The sequence below is a fragment of the Artemia franciscana genome, chromosome 13 (assembly GCF_032884065.1).
Source record: "Artemia franciscana chromosome 13, ASM3288406v1, whole genome shotgun sequence".
NCBI classification, from domain to species: Eukaryota; Metazoa; Arthropoda; class Branchiopoda; order Anostraca; family Artemiidae; genus Artemia; species Artemia franciscana.
Window position 1 is genome coordinate 14,956,202 of NC_088875.1, and position 21,973 is coordinate 14,978,174.

Below are 21,973 nucleotides of genomic sequence, written 5' to 3' on the forward strand. Positions count from 1 at the left end.
ATATAAAACTTGAGCCTAATCTTGTAAAATAATGTCCAGTCTTTGTCACAGGATCTCTAAGTTACAAAAAAATATCTAATCTAATACAAGTGATGTGAAACAGAAGAATTTTATTTAGTTATGCTAGGCTGTAGAGGTAACTTTTGTCTGAATTCAAAACTAACAAAACCAGAAGTTTTCCAGAATTGTATTTAGCTAATCATAACTATCTAAAACTATGTATATATATATATATATATATATATATATATATATATATATATATATATATATATATATATAAATATATATATATAAATATATATATATATATATATATATATATATATATATATATATATATATATATATATATATATATATATATATTTATATATATATATTTATATATATATATATATATATATATATATATATATATATATATATATAATATATATATATATATATATATATATATATATATATATATATATATATATATATATATATATATATATATATATATATATATATATATATATATAAATATATATATATATATATATATATATATAAATATATATATATATATATATATATATACATATATATATATATATATATATATATATATATATATAAATATATATATATATATATATATATATATATATATATATGTATATATATATATATTATATATATATATATATATATATATATATATATATATATATATATATATATATATATATATATATATATATAATGTCCAAGATTAGGAGCCTGTTGTCTACACTAAGGAAAGACAGTTTTTATCTGAATATCTATACAAGATTAGGCACTGTCTAAGTACTTGGGATCTAACCCTTGCTTTAGTTATGTATTTCTCTGTTATATTAATGCAGTTATAAATTATAGCTATTTTATTAAATATTTTATCTTCCTAGTTTGTAATTTATCATCATGTATGATTGAGTGCATTAATATACCAAAATATTATTTGAACCATTTTTTAAAAACTGTAGAATAAAAGGAGGAAAATATGATAATCTAATTATGACCATCAGGAAGGGGGTGAGGGCAAATTCTTGCAAACTTGACTTTAACCATAAAAAAGAGCATAGGCCTAAAATTACTAATCTGAAAATGTATCTCTATCTGTTCTAGCAGGTTTTCTTCTGGAGACCCACTACTCAGCAATTTTACTCTTTTGTTAGTTTTATTTGTTAAATAGATTGTAGTCAGTTAATCTTAACAGGCCTAGTCTTAATAATCAGTCAATACAAACTATCTACATCATGTCCAAGATTAGGAATCTAGCTTAGCCTACTGTCTATATTTATTAAAGATACATCTTAGTCAAAATATCTGAACAAAATGAGTCACTTTCTAGGTATTAGGGACACTAGCCAATATAGCCTATATCAAGCCTTCTTATAGGTGGGGGGAGGGGCAGTAAAGATTTATAGTCTAGTAAATATGAAGTTTCAAGCCCAGCATTTGAGCAACATAAATATTTTTTGCCACAAAATATTCAGCAAAATTTGCTCAATAACATACCCAAAATTGGCTAGACAGGATGTCTTAGGAAAAATAGGGTAACACTTTGAATTTAAATTGCTTCTACATTTTCTGGATTAAAAGATCATTTCCTATTAATTCAAGACTGGAAAGACCAAAAATGTTGTTGGAACTGGAAAATTTCATCACTGAGTACTATATTTCTATATTATGTTCAGTCAGAGGGGGATAAAAAATCAAAACTATACTTTTTATACTGTCTAATGAATTGAGAGGTTTATTCCTATTCACTCCAGTCTGAAGAGACTGAAAAATATTACCAGAATTAAAAAATTCCATTACTTAGTACCCTATTTCCATCCTAGGTGAAGTCAGAAGAAGTAAGAATACTGTTTGTGGTATATTATGGAGTAATAATATAATGTATAATTAAAACAATAGGTTACTGAAAGGTTATTTCCTATTAATTCAAGTCTGGGAAGATCAAAATGACATCAGAATATATTTAACTAAATTGCCACTTCATTCACAGAGAACAGTGCCTGGATGACTCCTTAATACAAAGTATACAGTGGGTATAGCCTGATTTTTTTTAAAAGAGTTGAAATTAGGAGCCAGATAATGCATATTATAACTTGTGTAAACTTACAGTATAGTATGTTAAAATGCCAAGTCTTTCATGGATAACAAACCATCTATACTGCCAACCTTGCATGACATTTGTCCATTTACTAAGAGGTCCTTCCATTGTAGGATCCTCCATCAGAAGGTCAGAATATATTCTTATTCACTAATATGGATAAAACAATACTAATTTTTCAGTGCAATGAAAAAACACTTGTTCTTCAAAAACCTTATTCTTCAAAATAGGGTAATACAGTGTTGCCGTCAATTCGAGAACTTCCATTTTGTCCAGACAATTTTCGAAAACTCTGCAAGATCTTTAAAGTTGCTATTTAGGGATACTTTCCACCAGCAGCCTATAATTATTTTCCAATTCTAGTCATTCTTCCCATAACCATAATGATTTAATAGGCTCTAGACAGCTAGTGACAATAAGTCTCGAAGCGGTGCCAAAAACTGGCGGCCCACCACTGAAAATGTTTTAGCGACCCGTCACCACAAACGTTTTGGCGTGGCAGCGCACCACCATCATGGTCGGTGATGGCGGGCCGCCGGGAATTTCATACACCATATTACTTTTTGAAATTATTTTTTAAGTTGAGGCAAACTTAAGATCAATATCACTACTTATTGGCACAACAATTTTAGATTCTCCTCAAATAGCGCTGCCTAAGTAAAGAGTGATGTGGGCACAATGTATTATCTGTTTAGACCAGGGCACTTCGTATCGAAGATTACGTCTTTGGAACTTCGAAAACGGCTTATTCGATCAGAAATTGAGAGGTCTAGTGCCTTTTTTAATAGTCAAAAGTGATTAGAAAGTCACTATCAACCCTCCCATGCCCACCATTTCCCCGGACACATTCGATCAAAATTTTGAGATAGTCTAGATCCAAAAGATCCAGAAATTATGTTTTTGAGGATGACAACACCCTCCCCCCGCATCCTTCAGGGCAAGGGTTGTAATTTATACCCTGGGGACATTTAACGTATATATAGATATGGTGATCGTATAAGCTCCAGAGGGGACTCATTGGATTGTTAGTCACTAGTCTTTCTGCCCTTTTTGAGATTCAGAGTGGATGGAGGGTGGATGCCCCCCCCCCAAACACAAACCTCATATTTTCTCAAAATACATCTGATGAAATCTTGAGATAACCCTTTGTTGTCATAAAAACTTTAAAAAGAGCTTATTCGATTGGAAATTGAAAGGGCTAGTGCTCTTTTTGATATTTGAAAGTGATCGTAAAGCAACTAGTCCCCCTCCCACGCCGACCATTTCGTGAAAAACATTCAATCGAAATTTTGAGATATGCATTTTGATTCAACGTAATTGAATGGTTCGAAAATTATGTCTTTGAGGAAAACAACCCCCTGCAGCCCTCAGGGCAAGAAATATTAGTTATGACCTGGGGGTATATATGGTATATATAGAAAATGTTGTCGCAGGGGGCTCATTGGACTGGTAATCAAAAGTTCTAGTGTCCTTTTTAAGATTAAGAGTCATCGGAGGGTGAACTGTCCCCACATCTCGAATTTCCAAAAATGCATCCTATAAAAATTTTGACATGGACATTTATTGTCTTAGAAACTTCGAAAAGAGCTCATTAAATTGGAAACTCAAAGGGCAAATGCCTTTTTAATAGTTGAAAGAAAGTTATTGGAGGGCAACTATCCCCACTCCTACGCCCACCATTCCCCAAATCAATCCAATCCTAGTTTTTAGATAGCCATTTTGTTCAACGTAAATGAAAGCTTGGAAACTATGTCCTTTAGGAGACCAGACCCCCCCCCCCACCAAGAACCCTCAGTGCAAGGGTTTAAATTCTGCCCTGGGGCATACAAGGTATGTATAGAGAGAATGATCGCATACTCTTTGGAGGGGACTCATTGGATTCGTAATCGGAAGCTCTAGTGCCCTTTTGCATTATCTGATGCAAAACCAATCAGGTTCTGCTTTGGCACTCCAATCTCTTTAAACAGAAGTTTTATTAACACTGTATATAGATATTTAGCTGTGCACTGCTGTACTTCAACCAATTACAAGAATGAGTCTGTCACAACTTTCTTCCATCCACCATTCTTAGCTTTTTTCCCTTCATCGACATGACGAATAAAAACAACTAGGCTTTTCCAATTACTCACATCAATATATTCATCAATGATTACCAAAAACACTTCTTTCTCATTAGGTTGAACATGTCCACATAAGTTACTTCTCCAATTATTTTATTGATCGCATGTGTAGTCTTTGTATAGCCACACCGAACATCCTTTGCTATTTCCAAATCAGGAAATACTCTCTTTAAGGTTTCTGGATGCCGCACAAAATTTCCACTTAAAATCCGCATGGCCTGCCTGATTTTTTGACTTTTCGAAAGAATACTGTTTTCTAATACTGGTCAAAATAGGTGAGGATATATGAGATTCTTTTTCTTTTTCTCACTGTTTCTGGAGTTCTGCTACCTAGATAACTATTAACATTCTGACAGTTCTTTATTGGTCGTTGGCTACAAGAAATATCAATTATAGGGCTTGTAGAATTGGGAGACTGAGTCTTGTCGATACATAAAATTTTATTCTGAGGTGTCTGTCTTCCAATTGGCTTGAAAAAACTATCCCTTCTCGGGATTCTTGATAGATTCCCGACCATCACGATTTCAAAAGTGTATTATAGCTTTATTGTTAGCTCTTTATTTTCAGTCATTAAGATTTGACACAAAGAGAGATGTTTTTATCTGACCTTTGGAAACCGGAAGTGTCCGTTCACGAAAAAGGAAAATAGGTGACTGGTGACTGCTTGTCTTCTTGTATCTGACTATGGCGAACGAGATCAGGGTGAAGTAAAATTGTTTATAGATAAAGAAAAATACAAACATCAGTAAAAAATACTGAATTGTACCGTAATTTAGTAAAATGTAGCATATTTCTTGAGACTGTGCTAAATTACGCCAATTGAGGTGAAATATTCCAAAATGGTACAATTTTACCATGTTTAGCATCATTTAGCGTTTCTGAGTCATATACGGACGGATTTACGCAATGTGTAAGGAGCCATAAAAGGCTAGGTAAACGAAAATCACAGTTTTTTCAACAGCTTTTAAGAAAACCAGTCAAGTCACAGTTTTCGTGATTATTTCACTTATTAATTGGTTTTCTCAAGATGTTAGTGATTTAACTTTTGAGTATTTCCAGGAACTTATGAGCTGTGCTGCCAAATTGACACATTTTGTGTCAAAATGACACAATTTGATTATGCGTGCCACAATGACACATTCAGTCGAAAAGACGACACAATCGACGAAAATGACACATTTTTCAATCAAAATTTTCAATATATTTTTTATAATGTTCAATAAAAGTTTTCAATAACTTTTTCAATTTACTGTCATAAAAACGTCGCGATCCGAAGATCTTAGGATAAGATTAAGTTTACTCCTTTTTGAACTGATTTGGAAAAAATTATAAATTGAAATTTTTAAATAAAGATTTGACAATTAGATATGGTACCACTTGTAGTAAAAAAATGACACATTTTGTGAAACATTACGGAATATGAGAAGACACAAAAAGCATATTGTCAGAAAATATGACACCTTCTTTAAATAATATTGGCAGCGCTGCTTATGAAGGCGCGAATTTTAAATTCAAAATGGTTGACCCATACAGATTATCACTTGTTGCTGAGTTTGATGGCATAATACGTGATCAAGACGTCTTAATGCAAGGATGTGAAGAAGGTAATCTTAAATAAAGTGAATATAAAATGGAAATAATGTTCACTATCATGACTGCAACCCTTAAAAAGTTAACCCTAGCCCCAAATGGGGCCAGATGTAGCTTACCCCTTGGCTGTGTTCAGAACTGTGGAATTTTGGTAAAATTCTAGTTGATTGACTTTTGGCTTTCTTGGAAAGGGGTTAGTTAGGAAAACAAAACCTTCAGGGATGGGTCTAAAGGCTAAAGTATATCCTGGGAAGATATTTTAAGTACCCACCTCCACTCCTTCTCCCTCTAGAGGGCCCTGAAACTTTCATACATAACAGGTCTATACCTATTGAAATTTTGACAAAAAACATGTTACCTTAATTTTCAGTTACCAGTTGCCTTTTCTCTCCCTTTAGTTTTGAAAATGCAATTCCTGTTATTTGAGTAGAATTTTGAGCCATATCAATGTTCTTTTTCAAAATTTAGGAAATATAATTGCATATCTTTAAAATTTTATAAATTGGGATTGAGCAAAGTTGTGAAGCTGAAAACCATTTTGTTGTACCTCATTCAAGCAGAAGATCTATTTTGCAAGGTTTCACTTTTATAACACACATATTTTTAAAGGTCATCAATGGTCAGGGCCCTCTAGAGGGAGAAAGAGTAGAGGTGGGGGTCAATATTGATATTATCTGAACAACTGTTCTGGGTCATGAAACTATCATTATTAGCTGCATTTTGACTTTTGGAACATCTTTTCTCTCTTGTAAAACTAGCACAAACTCACCAGTATAGAGTTATTCCAGCCCAAATATTCTTATATTTACACATATAGAATTGCAATCATTTCTGTTTTCATTGATATTTGAAATTGTGAGTCTGTAATAGTTTAGAAACAAATTTTGGCTATATATTTGCACATTAGGGGGGTGGGGGTCAAGCACAGTATATATTAGATATGTAAACTAATCATTGCTGTATTTAATATATGCTTTGCTTTAGTGCAAATATATAATAACTCCATAATGGTGAGTTTGCGGTAGTTCTGCAAGAGAGAAAAGATGTTCCAAAAGTCAAAATGCATCTATTAATAACAGTTTCATGACACAAAACAATTGTTAAGATAGTATCACATTTACTGACGTGGGTACTTCAAAATACCTTCCCAGGACATACTTTAGCCTTAGACTCATCCTTGAAAGTTTCTGATTCCTAACCTAACCCCTTTCCAAGATAGCAAAACATCAATCAACTAGAATTTTACCAGAATTTTTAATGTTTTGATAATTATGCTTGTTAAAAGATGCTGATTCAAAATAGGTCTTTACTAATAACTACCCTTGAAATCTGCCTTCAAATTTTGAGGAAGACTTTGCCTATTTTTATAGAGCTGACTATAAACTATAGTCAGAATAAACTTGTCTTGAGCCACTACCAAAGCTTCATGAATCAGCTCAAATACCTCATTAACATTGTATTTATTTTCCTTCAACTGTTCTGTGATACATAATGATAAAATGAAATTTTGGAAAGACTCATAATCACCTTTAGTGTAATTATACTTAAGGATCTGTTTTTGAGGAGTAGAATCATCACCTGAAGATTTTAACAACAGTTTAAGAATGGTGTGATCACTTTTTCCTAATGGAGGTAGGATTTCAATGTTTCTAACATTGTCAGGAGATTTTGTTATTACCAAGTCAAGGACAGAAGGAGTCAAATCATCCTGAAATTGTGCAGGCTCCTGAATGTATTGGCATAGGTATGTGTCCTGCAATTTTTGGAGGGAATGATGCTCAAATGATTGATCAGAAAGCAATGTTATTGGATTTTTCCAATCAATGGAAGGTAGGTTAAAATCACCCACCACTAATACCCTTGAACTAACTGTTGAAACATTGTGAAGATACTCTAATAAATTTGTATTACCATTTGGAGATAGCTTATTAACACTAGGACTTCTATACACTGTAACAATTCTAATACTATTTGTAGACCTAGGAAATTTTACATCAATCACTAAACATTCATTAATACTCAGAGCTAAAGGATCATTTACTTCTTTGTACTTAAGCAACAAATAAACATAAACAAAAATTCCACATTTATAGTTAGTATTCACTAATAAAGTATAACCTTCAATCTGTTGAAAATATGCTTCTGGATGTGCACAATTCTTAGGCAAAGATTCAGTAACAACAACAACTTGAGTCTTTGCACTGACATCAATGACTGTAATGCTTCAACTTTATTTGATAAAGTATTTGCATTGGTGCAGAGCACAAGGAAATTATTGTTCCATAACTGCTTCCCTAGGGATTTGCAAGCTATTTTCACCTTGAAAAGAGCTTATCTTTACAAGTTCTAGACCACTCTTTCCTTCTCCAATTTTCCAACCTGATTCTCCTGCTGTCACTTTTTGGTTAAGTTCCTCTTTCAGAGTGTCATACCTTTTCTTTTGAGCAAGTTCCAGTTTTGTGCAATCATGAGAAAAATTAAAAGTCAGGTATGAGGATTTTATGGTGTTCAGGTTACCACTCAAGAAGAAAGAAGCAGCATCACATTCTATGGGGCTATGGAAAAATAGTTTGATCAGACAACATTTATCATTATTCAGTCTTCCCAAACAAACTGTTATTGAACATTTGACAGGGCAGTTCTGCATATTACTGTATTCAGGAGCTTTAAATCAACCTCATTTTGACTCTTCTTAGTACTACAGTTTGGATCCTCTTGAAGTCCAAATACAACTAAATTTTTTTGGTTCATGACCAAATCTTCCAGAATATCATTGGCTGTTTCTTTGCTTTTTATTTCATTTTTCAATTTTTCACTAAGGTTATCAAATTTGACTCTGAGCAATGTAGTGGCATGCTTCTTTACATCCTCAGCAGAATATTTGGCAGATACTTCTTTTTCTATCTGTGTTAATTGATCACTTATTGGTTTCAGTAGTTTTTCAAATTTATCTTGAAGCTTAGTTTCGATTGTTGAAAATGAACACCTAATTTCGTTCTTTATTATGTCTTTGATCTCAACGGGTGTTATTTCTTGAGTTCCAGAGCCCTTTTGCTTGCAAATAGGACAATGCCAGAGTGACCCAAGACAACATTTCATCTTGTTAAACAAATCATACTATGACTTGCTCATTTCAATGCACAACCATGCATCACACATATCACATGAAAGGGCACAACTATCATCCTTTAGCCCCATACCACATGCTTAATTGCCTCTTTTTACCTCTGTTTCTCCTGTAAACAAGTGTAGGGAGATTCAGCTTTGATAGTCTTGCTGGGTAGTAAAGTTTCCGCATGCTAGATATCATTTTGGTGGCACATCTCTGCACATCTTCAAGAACTTTTATGTCTTTTTCAAAATATGGGGACCATATTGTCTTTCTGATGACAGTTACTGTGTATGTGACCAAAATATCCAGACTCTTTGTCATTGTTTTCACTGTCTAATAAAATGATTCATCCTATATGCATGCTGGTTTTCAAAAGTATGTATCAGCAATATCTCAGGAGTAGCTAAGGGTATTAAGTTGAAACTCTTAGGGCTCACTACTATTGCTACTGGTGCTACTTCTATTGAACTAAATCAAAAGGGTTTAAATGCATCCAGTCTGTCAAAATGGTATGGATACAATGTCTCAGGAACAGGTCAGGGTAGAAGTTTTTTTTTCATGGAAAGTTGAGGAGGAACTAAATCAAAAGATACTATGTGTATCTAGATTTTCAAAAGCACATGTGTGAATATCCCATGAAAAGTTAGATATGTTATGTTTGAACTTTTAGAGTGTATTATTGGGGATTTTGAACTAAATTAAAAGACACCATGTCAATCCAAATAGGCCTTTGTTGTAAGGGTGTATGTGTGATGTCTTAGGAAGAAATAAATGTATTAAGATGGAATTCTCTAGGTATGTTCACAAAATCTGGATGTCAAAAGGGTGTATCAGCAATATCTCAGGAACAACTGAGGATGTTAGATTAAACCTGTCAGGGCTACTTCAACTACTACCATCACTGCAACTGTCTACAACATACTGCTTGCGTTTTTGATTGCAAATACTTACTACTTCAAATACTTGCAACTGTAACTCCAACTGCTTCTAGCTTCAACCATAACTACTTGGAACTGCAAATTTTGACCACATATTATTTTGACTGCAAAAACTACTCGCATCTGCAGATATTTACAAGTACAACTGCAGTAACTTGTGACTGCTTGCAACTGATACTACTTGAGACTGCTACTGCAACTGTGCCTATATGTGACTATGACCTCTTGCAACTACTACTACTATTATTGAACTAGAACAAAAGAGTGCATCCAAAGTGCATTCTGATTGTCAAAATGGCATAGTTTCAATGTCTCAGGAATAGAATAGGGTATTAACGGGCGCCTCCTAATGCAGTGGTGGATCTAGAGTTAGGCTAGGGACTGTCTGCTCCTCCCCCCTTCCCCCACCATTTGCTTTTTGGCTTATTATCCATTCTTAATAATACACCTTTGTGATTATGATTGTTACCTTTGTGATAGTCTTTTGCTGCACTATGTTTATGACAGCAGTATCGTTGAAGACTTTGTTGGATTTATTGACCTTCACAAAATGAACTGTATTTGTGCAACTGAACATGAATCAAGCATTACAGGTGAAACTTTAGGCAAATATGTGCTCAAACTAATAGAAGACATTAGATTGATGATTGACAATTGTGTTTGTATAAGCTGCAATGGATGTAGTGTCAACATTTCTGAAATGCAAGCAACAGTGTCATAGATCCAAAAAGTTGCTGAAACAAACAGCCATGTTGTTGCAGAAATCATGCCTCTTAACCTACCAATTTCCAAGTCCAATAAAAATCAACATTTCAGGAATGCTGTAGATTGTATTAAAGAGGTAGCATAAAGATTTTTTTTTTTTTAGTGCATCAGAAAAATGAAATCTTGTCCTCAAAAATGCTTTAGGTCATCATGTACAAGGTTGTTGTGAAACTCGTTCGATTGAACGTCAGGAAAGTATATTGGGATTCAGAGATGAGGTGCCTAAAATAGTTGAAGCTCTTAGAATTGTGAAGCTCTTCATGGTGTGACAGTCGTTCATCATCGAAAGCAAATTGCTTGCTCTACATATTTTTAACCTGTGACTTATTTGTTTCCATCTGTTGTGTGAGTAATATATTCTTACACTAAGCAGATTACTTCAAACTGAAAATTTAGATTGATTTTCAACCACAGAAAAAAATATCCAAAACCTGAAGCTTTTTAAATGAAATAGGGAGAAGTGTGATGAGGTTTTCCAGATTACATTTGAAAATGCAGAAACAGCTGTAGATGTAATTGTTTGCATTCCAAGAATGGCAAAAAATCCAAACTCGTTGATCAAATTTCCTTACTGTCTTGCAAGGCAACCAAGACAATGTCCCCCTTTATTGGAAAAGGCTGTTTATATTCCAGCACTGGATTACATTATTCCATTATTGATCTAATTATGAAAAGTTTAGATCCAAAACACAAGTCATCAAGAGCTATATCCAACTGGACTCCACAAGGCATATTACCCTCTTCTGAAATCCTTCCTTAAATTTCTTCTTTCTCTTTCAATATCAAGTGTTACAGCAGCTTGCATTTTTTTTCACATTAAGATGCCTAAACTTCTCCATCACTGTTTAATAACGCTATTATCGAAGCACAGCAAGTAATAAAGCCGTCGTGCTTTTTCCGTGGGATTAATCTTTTGCTGCTGAACTTTGCTGATGACATTCTTCATGTTTCTTGTTCAATATCATTATTTCAACAAAATTACGACCCACTTGCAGCAGCATACAAGCAGATCGGACTTTCCTTCAACGAATCTAAACAGAACTTCTTTTCTTCAATGGTTCAAAAAATGAGCTTTCGATTAACCTCTCCGTTAAAATTGGCGACACTCTGATTAAGCCTTGTGAGTCCCTTATGTATCTTGGCCTTCCTATTTCTTCCACATTGAAGGACACACGCTCAGCACTGACAAACCACCTCTGTTCCCGTCTACGAGGATTACTTGTTGCCAATAAGTATCGTTTCAACCATCCTCTCCTTGCCCAGCTATACAATGCTTTTACTACCCCCCATCTGCTTGCTCTGGTTCCCTTCTGGAAAATATTCACAGCTACCAAAAAGAAAGCCATTTGCAGCGCATTTTACAGATATGCTAAGTTTCTCCTCCGTCTCCCTTTGTGGCACAGCAGTGGCGACATATCCAGGAAATATAAGGTCACCAACGCTTCCATGGTCATAGAGAAAAGAATCTCCAAATTCAGTAACAATGTTTTAAGAGCCAACCACCCCTGGACTAGTGTTATTTCATAATATTTGTAGTGGAAGTGTATTTAAATTTTTGTGCTTTTGTTTCTTTTTCTTTTATATACTCCTTCTTTTCCGTTTTTGACGGGTAATAAATTAATAATAATAATAATAATAATAAAGAGCTGAATGCAGTGGACCAGGATGTCAGAAATCCCACTGACTGGACTAGCCATTATGAACGTTCACGGAAATATTGAGGAGGACATCGACTGTCTAATAAATAGATATGGCGAAAGTAGAAAGAGAAAAATAGACTTTGTCTTAAAAAATTGTGAAATCTGCAATTTGAACAAAATACATTGAACTTTGAAAAGTGGAACCATATGCTATATTGTTATTAAAAGTGAAATTTTGATTAATAAACTTTTGTGATCTTTTTAAAGTTGACTCTTTTTATTAAAGGACTATTTTTGAAAAGAAATAGTGATTAGTTAATGTTTTATTGCTCTACTTAAAACCCTTGTTTTAAATTTTTTCTGTGTATTTCTATCTTTCTGTTCTATTTTTCTTGTTACAACCCTAAATGAGCTATTATTTATTGTTTAATGCATCTTTTAAGCATATACGAGTTGTATCTTGATCATTATTTCCTATTATTCATTACCATCGTAATTTCTAAGCAATGCCATATAGTTAGGTGACATGCTAAATCGTTTGGCCTATACAAATAGTTACAAAGAATGCATGACCCCAAAAGGTGATTCAAGTCCTTTTTTTTACAATGCAAAGCTTAACTCAGTTGCTAGAGTGGTCAGAAGTGTAAAGGCTGAAAATTGTGCAGAAAATATTAATTATCATTTTTTGTAGAGGGTAAATAGCTTTTTGTTATGGCGGGGTGGTTTTCATAACTTACTATTTTCTGTATCAATATTTTTGCATCATTTTAATTTCAACAGTTTTATGGGACTTTAACCCTCACCAGATTTAGATTAAATTTACAGCCATTTCGACTACCTACCTATGACGCATAGTTGCTTAGGTTCCCTTTAAATCGCTTGTGCTTCTTTTTTCGCAACTTTGTTGGAGCAACCTATAATGCTCTCCCCCCCCCCGCAAAAAATTCTGGATCCGTCCTGAAGTCAAAATGCACAATGTGCATCCAAGGTGGTCAAAAGGCTTTTTTACAATATCTCAGGAAAAGTTAGAATTCTGTCAACCCTATAGAAACCAAAAAATTTTTCAGATTTTCAACCCATGTATTTGTATGTTTCTCTGTTCCCATCAATCCAAAGAATTGTAGAACAACCACTATTAAAAATTGTTGTAAAATTTCGTCCAATGTATAAATAGCAAGCCAAGATCTGGATTCTTATAGAGAAAAGCTGACAGATTGAAAGTAAAGAGCTAATATTAAACCAAAGATGAGCAGATATAAAGTCAAACAAACTTCATAATAAAGTACTTTAAAAAGATTCTTGTTCTAATTAAACAGCCCTTGTACTTCAGGAGTCGTTCAGAAAGAACTGGGACAAAAAGGTTAACCTTAGTCTAAAGAGTGAGGTATTGATGAGGGAGCAGCTACACTCACTTACAAAAAAGAAATTTGTTTGTTTTATGTTTTACTGCGTCTCCTTACGTTCAATTGAAAAAATTCTTTTATTTTATTTCTGATTGTTTTACAAGTAATGATGGGAAATCAGCCTCCCTCTTCTGTGAAAAATTACCCCACGAAAAATTACCCCACGAAAAACCCTTCCATGGAAAGTTCCTCCCACGGTAAATCTCCCTGGACAATTCCATCCTTGCTGAAAATTCCCACTGAAAAATTTTCTGCAAACAATTCCACCTGGAAAATTCTCCTTAGCCTACTTTCATTTTTAAAAAAGTCTAGATTTTTATTTAATTTCTGATTTTTTTCCAAATAATGAAGAAAATTCCCCCTCCCCCTCTGTGGAAAGTTTCATCTGTGGAAATTTCCCCATGGAGAATGTCTCCTGCGGAAATATTCCCCTTGGAGAACTTCTCTTGAAGAAAATCCCACCCTCACAGAAAATCCCCCAGACAATTTCAACCCCGTTGAAGATTTTCCAGACAGTTCCCTCAGATCATATGCACTTTAAGTCGCCAAGGAGAAAGTAAGACAAATAAAAACAATACCATTCAGGAATTCTGGCAAATTTGTCCCGTATGAAATTTCCCCTGGGAATTTCCCTTGGGGTGCCTTCTCCTTAATTCCTTGCTCTTCATAGTAATTTTTTATGTTTTAAAAAAAGGTTCTTATTCTATCTATATGCCGCAGTGTTTCAGAAGTCGATGTTGAAGAATTTGTACAAAAAGTCAAACTTTGGCATAAAAAGCAGGATATTGAGGAGGACCCTTCCTCATGTACAGAATAATTCCTGTTTGTATTAATTTTTAATTTTGTTCACTCCTTTCAATCAAAAAAACTTTGTTTTATCATTTCTCAAGTAATCCCTGGTAATCTGCCTCCTTTTTCCATGGAAAATTTCCCTTCCTATGAACGTTCCTCCATAGAAATTTCTTCCCACTTAAAATCCCCCTCCCCCAGAGAATTCCTTCCCTGCTGAAAATTTCTTGCAGACAATTCCACCTGGAAAATTCTTCTTTGCTCACTTTCAGTAGAAAAAAAGAACTTATTTTTTCACTTAATTTCTAATCTTCTTTCAAATGATGCCTGAAATCGCCCTCTGTGGAAAAGATTCCTGGAAATCCCCCCCTCCACATAGGAAGGTTTCTCTTAGAGAAAATTTACCCATGAAGAAGTTTTCCAACAGAAAATTCTCCCATTGAGAATTTCTCCCATGAAAAATTCCCCTCTAGAGAATTTCTCAAACAGAAATTCCCCTCGCAGAAAAAATCCCTCAAATAATTTGAAACCCTTTGAATATTTCCCCATGATAATTCCCCCTGGACAATTCCCCCAGAACATCTCTATATGTAAAATTGAGTTGGTAAAGACAAAGTAAGACGAATAAAAAGTATTTTGAATAGGAATTCTGGCAAATTTCTACGTGCAAAAATTCTCTTTTCAAAGTTTATTCATGGAAGCTTTCCTCCCCACGAAAAATTCTTCGTGTGGAAATCCCTCCATCGCCACAGAAATTTCCCCCTCCCAGAAAAATGTCTGTTTACTTCCAATAACAAATACTATATCATGAAAGGAAAAATCACTAATGCAACAGCACAAACACATAAAAAAAAAAAGAGAGAGAGAAGGAGAAAAGGAAGACTGTTTTCCTAAATTAGTGATTAATATAGACCGGCACTTGAATGAGGCCTTAACCCTACTCATCCATACAATCACATAGGTCAAACAGCATAGCCAAACACAATCAACCATAAAGAATAATCCATGGACAGGCAGTCATGTCGTCAATAAGTATAAGTCGTCATTTACCAAACAATAGAAAAAATAATAAAGACAAATATTTCAGAGGCAACAACCCAACACAAGGGCTCATCAGGAGAATACACTGGCCTATAGGGTTTCGCCACTTTAAATTCTCTACCCAGCCAAGTGTTGTGGCTACCACAGAATATCCATGGCATCCCGGTGTCAGGTATCACCCCCAAAATACATGCCTATGAAAAAAAAACCAGCAAATGTAAAACAACCAAGTAACACCAAAACAAGCTTATCCTGTTAATATATCCCTCTTTTTAGCAACAATAGATAAACTAAATATGATAAAATTTACCAAATCACAAGTATTAACACATTGCAAATATATATATATATATATATATATATATATATATATATATATATATATATATATATATATATATATATATATATATGGAATCGGCATAATAAGCCATTTTTTATATCTGTTGTTATCAAAATTCCGTTTTAGAGTTTCGGTTATTATTGGGTGAAGTTGCTCCTTACTTACTGTTCATTACCACAAGCTGTTTGATACTAAGCAAGAAAAATAGAAAATCTGCATATCATCTCTTCTATTTAATTAAGGAACAAAAACAAAACGCAAATATTTACAGAAGGGAAGCACTTTTTTTATATTCTTTTTCTTGAAATGGTTGTAGCCTTATCTCAAATTCAGAACAGTATTGACTTCCTTTGCCTGACATCCTTTAGCCTGACATCGTCTGTGCTAAGGCTTACAATACCCTACCGCTTGAACTGAGAGGTAGGAGCTTCTTTGGTTCTTTCAAAAAGAGAATACAAAATTATCTTGTTTTGAATTAGTTTAATTTGAATAAAGATTCTAAATAGAAATACGATTTTAACCTTTATTGAGGTTTCTTGTGTGGGGATTGGAGTGGTTTCCTCCTGGATGAAGAGGCGGGGACTTGTAAGGATGGTTTTGTTGGTAGGGGCCATGGTTGTATCGAGGAGTGGAGGGGGAGCCATAGTGTGTATTTATTTTTGAGGTGATAAGGGACTTAGCATGCATTTTTTGCCTAGAGATGAGAGATTATGTATGTTATGACTGTTATATTTTTTTTTTTAATAAACCCGAATGAACTGAACTGAACCTTTCTCAAGGTTATGGTAATAAACATCAAACAGATTGATGCTGGAAAGCTGACATTGCAAAAAGTGGGATAACATAGCAGCCATGCAACATGGCAGTTTTTATGGCCTGGTGAAATTTGTTGGCAGAGTTTTTCAGAAAATGCCATTGCCTCCACTATGCCCGAATTCGTCGGTAGCTTTTCGAATCTTGCCGAGTTCTGCTACTTTCTGCTCTTTGGAGCTTTTTACATACGTGCTGAAAAGGGACAATAATGTAAAAAATATACTCAATGATGCCTAGGAATATCTGAATTCCTTCTTTTTTGAGCTGGGACCTAGAACTAAAGACCTAGAAAATGCAATTGTCCTAATTTGTCCTAATTTTTGTCCTCGTTTATAACCCAATTCCCATTTGTTTTAGAGTTCCTGCGATTTGTTCAGAGCTGCAAATACTTAGAATTAGATGCATCCAAGATAAGAGGCGAAAATTCTCGATTGCTCAGAGAAAAGCAAGATTTGAGTCGTAGATTGGATACTGAAACGTTGAAACACGAACAGTCACGGAGTTTGTTGGAAAAATCACTTGAGAAAAGAAGAGCATTAGAAAAACTTAAGAATGCTGCAGTAAGAAACCGTTTAATTTTTAGATAAGGCAATATGAATTTCTAATCAAAAGAATGGGCACTATAAAATGAACTATTGTTAAGCTTATATTTTGTATAAAGACAAGAAATCAGGACTTCACTCAAAACCGTAAGCTATTTTCTAAAACAGTTAGGCATTAATCTATTAATGCAAAATAAAGAACTTAAATTTAGAGCAACCATTTCCAGGGACAATCGTAAACCCTGTTCATTTCTGCCCTTTGAATAATTGGCGTATCTTCTGCAAACAGTATTGACAATTCATTACTTAAAGGCAAGCAATGTCGAAGATCATTTCTATAAATAAAATAAGAAACTGTCAACCTAAATATAGATCTCTGAGGAACTCCTAAATTTTCAAAAGCCAACATGCTGATCATACATGCTGATGATTGATCATACAGCAATTCAACATACTCCTATATTTTCTTGTTTATTAAAGACAATTGCATGATCAAAAAAGTGCTTTTAATGGAAAAATTTTTTTTTTGCCAAATGGCTATCATCAATAGCCAAATGCTTCAGCAAAATGATCAGCAAATGCTTACTCCATTCTTTTTTCATTAAATATCTTAATCCTTCCTGAGTTGTAATATGTAATGTGATATTTCTTATTTTAACTTTATTTATATTTTCAGTGATGTTTCTGGGCTGAATCACATGTGTGAAACTGAATATGCAAAAGTTATTTATTTCTGCTTCTCTAAGAACAAGGTTTAATGGTATTTATAATCTTTAAAATTTTCTGTATTACCTTCATTCGGTTCCTGCATCTTCAGATTATCCAATCTTTTCTTTTTTTCTTTTTTTTTATGCTTTTCAACAGACTTCCAAGGACATACTTGATCAAATATTTGGTTAGATTCGTCACAAAATAAAACAATTGACTGATTCAGGTCTTGAACGCTTAGGACATCATTCCAGTCTCTACCCCTTATTTTTAACTCCTTATGTAGCTTTTACTTGATTTCTTTTCCTGTTTTATTCCTGATCTAAAGAAATTGGAAACAACAGCGCTGGTATGGAAAAAGTTTATCGACAGAATTCCAGAAGCTGCTGACACTTTAGCAGCACAAATTGTGTTTCGACACCTTTGTTTTGAGTAAAAAGTATTTTCATATGTAAAATTTGCAGAACAAAGTAGCTTAGTATAGCTTACAGTGAGGAATATCAATAGCTTTCTGAATTACCGTTTACAATGTAAACTAATTCAGCCATAAACTAGCCATAAATATTACACTCCATAATTTTATATGTACCATTTTATCAAGAGTACTATATCATATTTAGTCTATTGCTGCTAGTGAAGTATAGTATTCAAAGTCTGAAGTAGGCTGTATATAGCTTACTGCTGTTGCTTTATGGATGGATTTGTACAGTCCAATGACATTGGTGTTATGAAATAATGCATATCCTACTGCGTGCTTGATACTCGTTGATCACCGTACTATAACTGTAAAAGCCACCATTTGATTTTCTGGGAGTACAATATTGATGGCAGGCTGGCAGTCACATGCATTATGAAGCTGTAATATTAGCTTTGTCCAAATCTATTCCCCGAAAGAAACAGAGAAATGTTGCTACGTTGTAGTGCGGCTGGCTTAGGATACTAATCTTCCACATTCCAGCTTTCGCATTATCTGCTTTAAGTGTATGTACACATTGATAGCTACCAGTCCTTTTTAGATCCTTTTGTATCTGACGAATTAACAGTTTTGCGAGAACCTGGCCATTTTCCAAGACTTTGACAAACATTCCCTTTCATTTGAAGAGAAGTCAATTAAGTAAAAATCTGACCACAAGAACCAAGGATAACGATGGTTTAAAAGAAAATTTTCACATAGCGACGTTGAAATTCAATGAGCTTTTAGTCTGAACAAGTTTTAAAAAGCAGCAGAGTGAGAGCTCACTCGCAAAGCGGAACAGTGCGTTACTTCCCTAAAGTCATTCCAATGTACTAATTAAATTTGATACCAATTTCTAGGATTACCAACATCTTCGTCTTGAAGTATTAAAGGATTGTATAATAGTTTTATTGAGAATATAGGACATCATGGTATTCATAAAGCAAGCGGAACACGGGGCTTTTCTGAGTCAATGCGGTGTAATACTTCACTAATGTGACGAAGTTTCAGTTTATCAGCACGATCGGTTGTGCTGAAGAAATGGCTCACTTCTGTGAACCGAAGTGAACGTCCAAGGCCGCTTCATTAATAGGGGGCCCTGTCACTGGGTAACTAACTCACTGCGTACTGGGGCGGAACTATCACTACGGCCACGAACAAGTGTGTCCACCATACTGCCCATACTCTCGACAACAGACTCGCATGATGTCTTGCACATACAGCACAATAAGAGCTGAAGAAATTCGGGAATGCCATCAAACAGTGCTGGCTACTCAGCAAATCAGTAATGTCTTTGCAGTACACTGAGAGAAAAATCCTTAGGGTCTTCATTTACGCTAGAAACATGCTCTAATCATATTTTGTAGTGGTCGAGAACCTGACTTCTTGAAAAATTTGGAAAACCTCCTGAATTTGCAAGATCGACCAAGTATCCAAGTTAATCAGATTTTTCGATCGTACATTCAACCGAGCTGGTTTCAGATATATTCCCCATAATGGCAGTCCAGTCTTCATGTGGGTTGTACCTATTTGTGGCAACGAAAAAGTGTGAATTGAGATTATTCAATAGTTTATCTAAGAAGTTGCAAAGTCTCCGAGAAGTTGCAGCTACCGCCTCTCTAGCCATTCCTGCATAATCTCCCAAGTCGGAAACCACATCTTCATCAATTACCGAACGCTTCGATCGCGACATCAGGGCCGTAAAATTATGGGAACACTATGATATATACGATCTGTTGATAAGGAAGACGCCGTTTTCAAGAATTAAGGAAGTAATTAGGGGGTAGTTATCCCTTAAAATTCGGGAAACTCGTGCTGAGTATGCATCAAACCTGGTTGAGGTAAAGAAGGATACCTTCTTTAAACCTGAAACCTTTTGTCTCGGCAAAGGTTATCATTGCTCCAAACTTTTTTCGTAATTGTCTTTTTGTTACCAGTGGATATGAGGTCACAAAAATCTGAGACCCACTGTGACGACTTTTGTGCATCTCCTTCAGCCAATTTAGTGCGATGCGCTGGACCCCAGTTAAATTTATACCTGGAAGAATCACGAAGACCAATAAGCGTCAAGATGAGTAGGCATATAAAGCGTGAAATATTGTCCATCCATCGCACCACAGCTGCTGCGTGATATCTTCTACCGTCAGAGAGTGATCCTTCAAAGGTTCGAGCAGAGTGTGTGCGATGTCTAATCCTGTATGCCCACTAACGACGTGCAAGTCGACAAAGAAAGAATCAAGACGTCCTGCAAGGAAAGAAACAATGCCAGCAATCTGGACCGTTCGCCTATTAGATGTCATCTTGTTGGCAATAATAGCAAATGGTGGTGGCCGTTTAGTAGCGAATAGATTTGTCCTAAGGTATCTATTTGGTGTTTAATTAACAATCATCTCTTTCCGGGTTTTGATGTGTAGTAAGTGATTGAGACAAAAACTTTGGAAATCGCTAGTGATAAATTGCTAGCGGGGGAAACCCTGAACTGGTGATTTTTTGGGGAACCGATTTTTTTGGAGAAAACAGATATTATTGGGAATATCCTCAAAAATTCGGGGATAGTGGAAGCACTGGTATTTTCACCTGCCAACAAATTTAAAAACTGTCAAGTAGCATTGCTACTTTGCTACCCCACTTTTCCGTCGGTGGCAACAGGTTATACATATTCAAAATGATGTAGGTATCTAAGCAATTTTCACCAGTAAAAATTTTATCAATAATAGTAGCACTGTTATCACAAATTCTTGATGGTACTAAACAAGTGGGTAGTAAGTCATGTAAAAACGTTGTGTTCAAAAATTTTAACCCCTTATTTTATGTTAAAATACATCGGATTAAATCAATGTTAAAATCTCCATAACGAAAAAAGGATGGTGTGGTTGATTATGGGCACCTAACAATGAATCATATTGTAATCAAAACCCTTGCACATTACACAAAGGCGGCCGATACTCTACAATCAGCAAGATCATATTTATTCTATCACTCACTTCTATCACACAACTCAAATATCATTTCAACATCTCAAATCATTAAATCCTTACTTTTGTTACATTAAAAAATATCTCATATAGATCTACCAATTACCCTCCCCCTCCTCTTTTTCTGTTTTCGACTAGCATGAAAAAACAGTACTTTTAATACTGGTTCTATGGATTATTTTCCTCAAGAAATGTTTTTAGAAATTCCTCAAATATCTGTTAGCTACTCCTTCAAAAAATCATGCAAGAAATATGGCTACTATTTAATGCTCTGTAGTCCAAAAATGTAGTCGTTTCATTTGACTATTTAAAGATGGAAAACAAAAAAAAAATAAAAAAATAGGTTTAAATATCCAGCCGATCTTCATCTTGAGCTGAAAACCTCTGAAAATACTTTTTTCTATTACGAGGTTTTTTTTCAGTATGATAGAAGCAAATATAACACATTGACAGTAATTGGTACAAAATTAGCTTCCCATCACCGTGAGCAGATTATAATAAAATGAAAAAGGAGAACAGGCAAAAAAATTAAGAAAATAATTAAAAAAGCAGGATACTTGATATAGATAAGTAATAAATTAAACTCACATAAAA

At 34.4% G+C, this 21,973-nt stretch overlaps 2 protein-coding genes across 2 annotated transcripts in view; one reads left to right on the forward strand and one right to left on the reverse strand.

Annotated features, from left to right (window-relative positions):
* Positions 1–2,394, reverse strand: part of LOC136034567 (oxysterol-binding protein-related protein 9-like) — a 176,211-nt gene extending 173,817 nt beyond the window's left edge. The window contains exon 1 of the mRNA XM_065715810.1: positions 2,156–2,394. Within this exon, the coding sequence (XP_065571882.1) occupies positions 2,156–2,269 (114 nt within the window). The 5' untranslated portion in view covers positions 2,270–2,394. The remainder of the gene's footprint in view (positions 1–2,155) is intronic.
* Positions 2,395–5,757: 3,363 nt separating this feature from the next.
* The window catches only part of LOC136034570 (rac GTPase-activating protein 1-like), an 84,755-nt gene continuing 68,539 nt past the window's right edge, over positions 5,758–21,973 (forward strand). The window contains exons 1-2 of the mRNA XM_065715813.1: positions 5,758–5,870; positions 17,058–17,260. Of these exons, the coding sequence (XP_065571885.1) occupies positions 5,783–5,870; positions 17,058–17,260 (291 nt within the window). The 5' untranslated portion in view covers positions 5,758–5,782. The remainder of the gene's footprint in view (positions 5,871–17,057; positions 17,261–21,973) is intronic.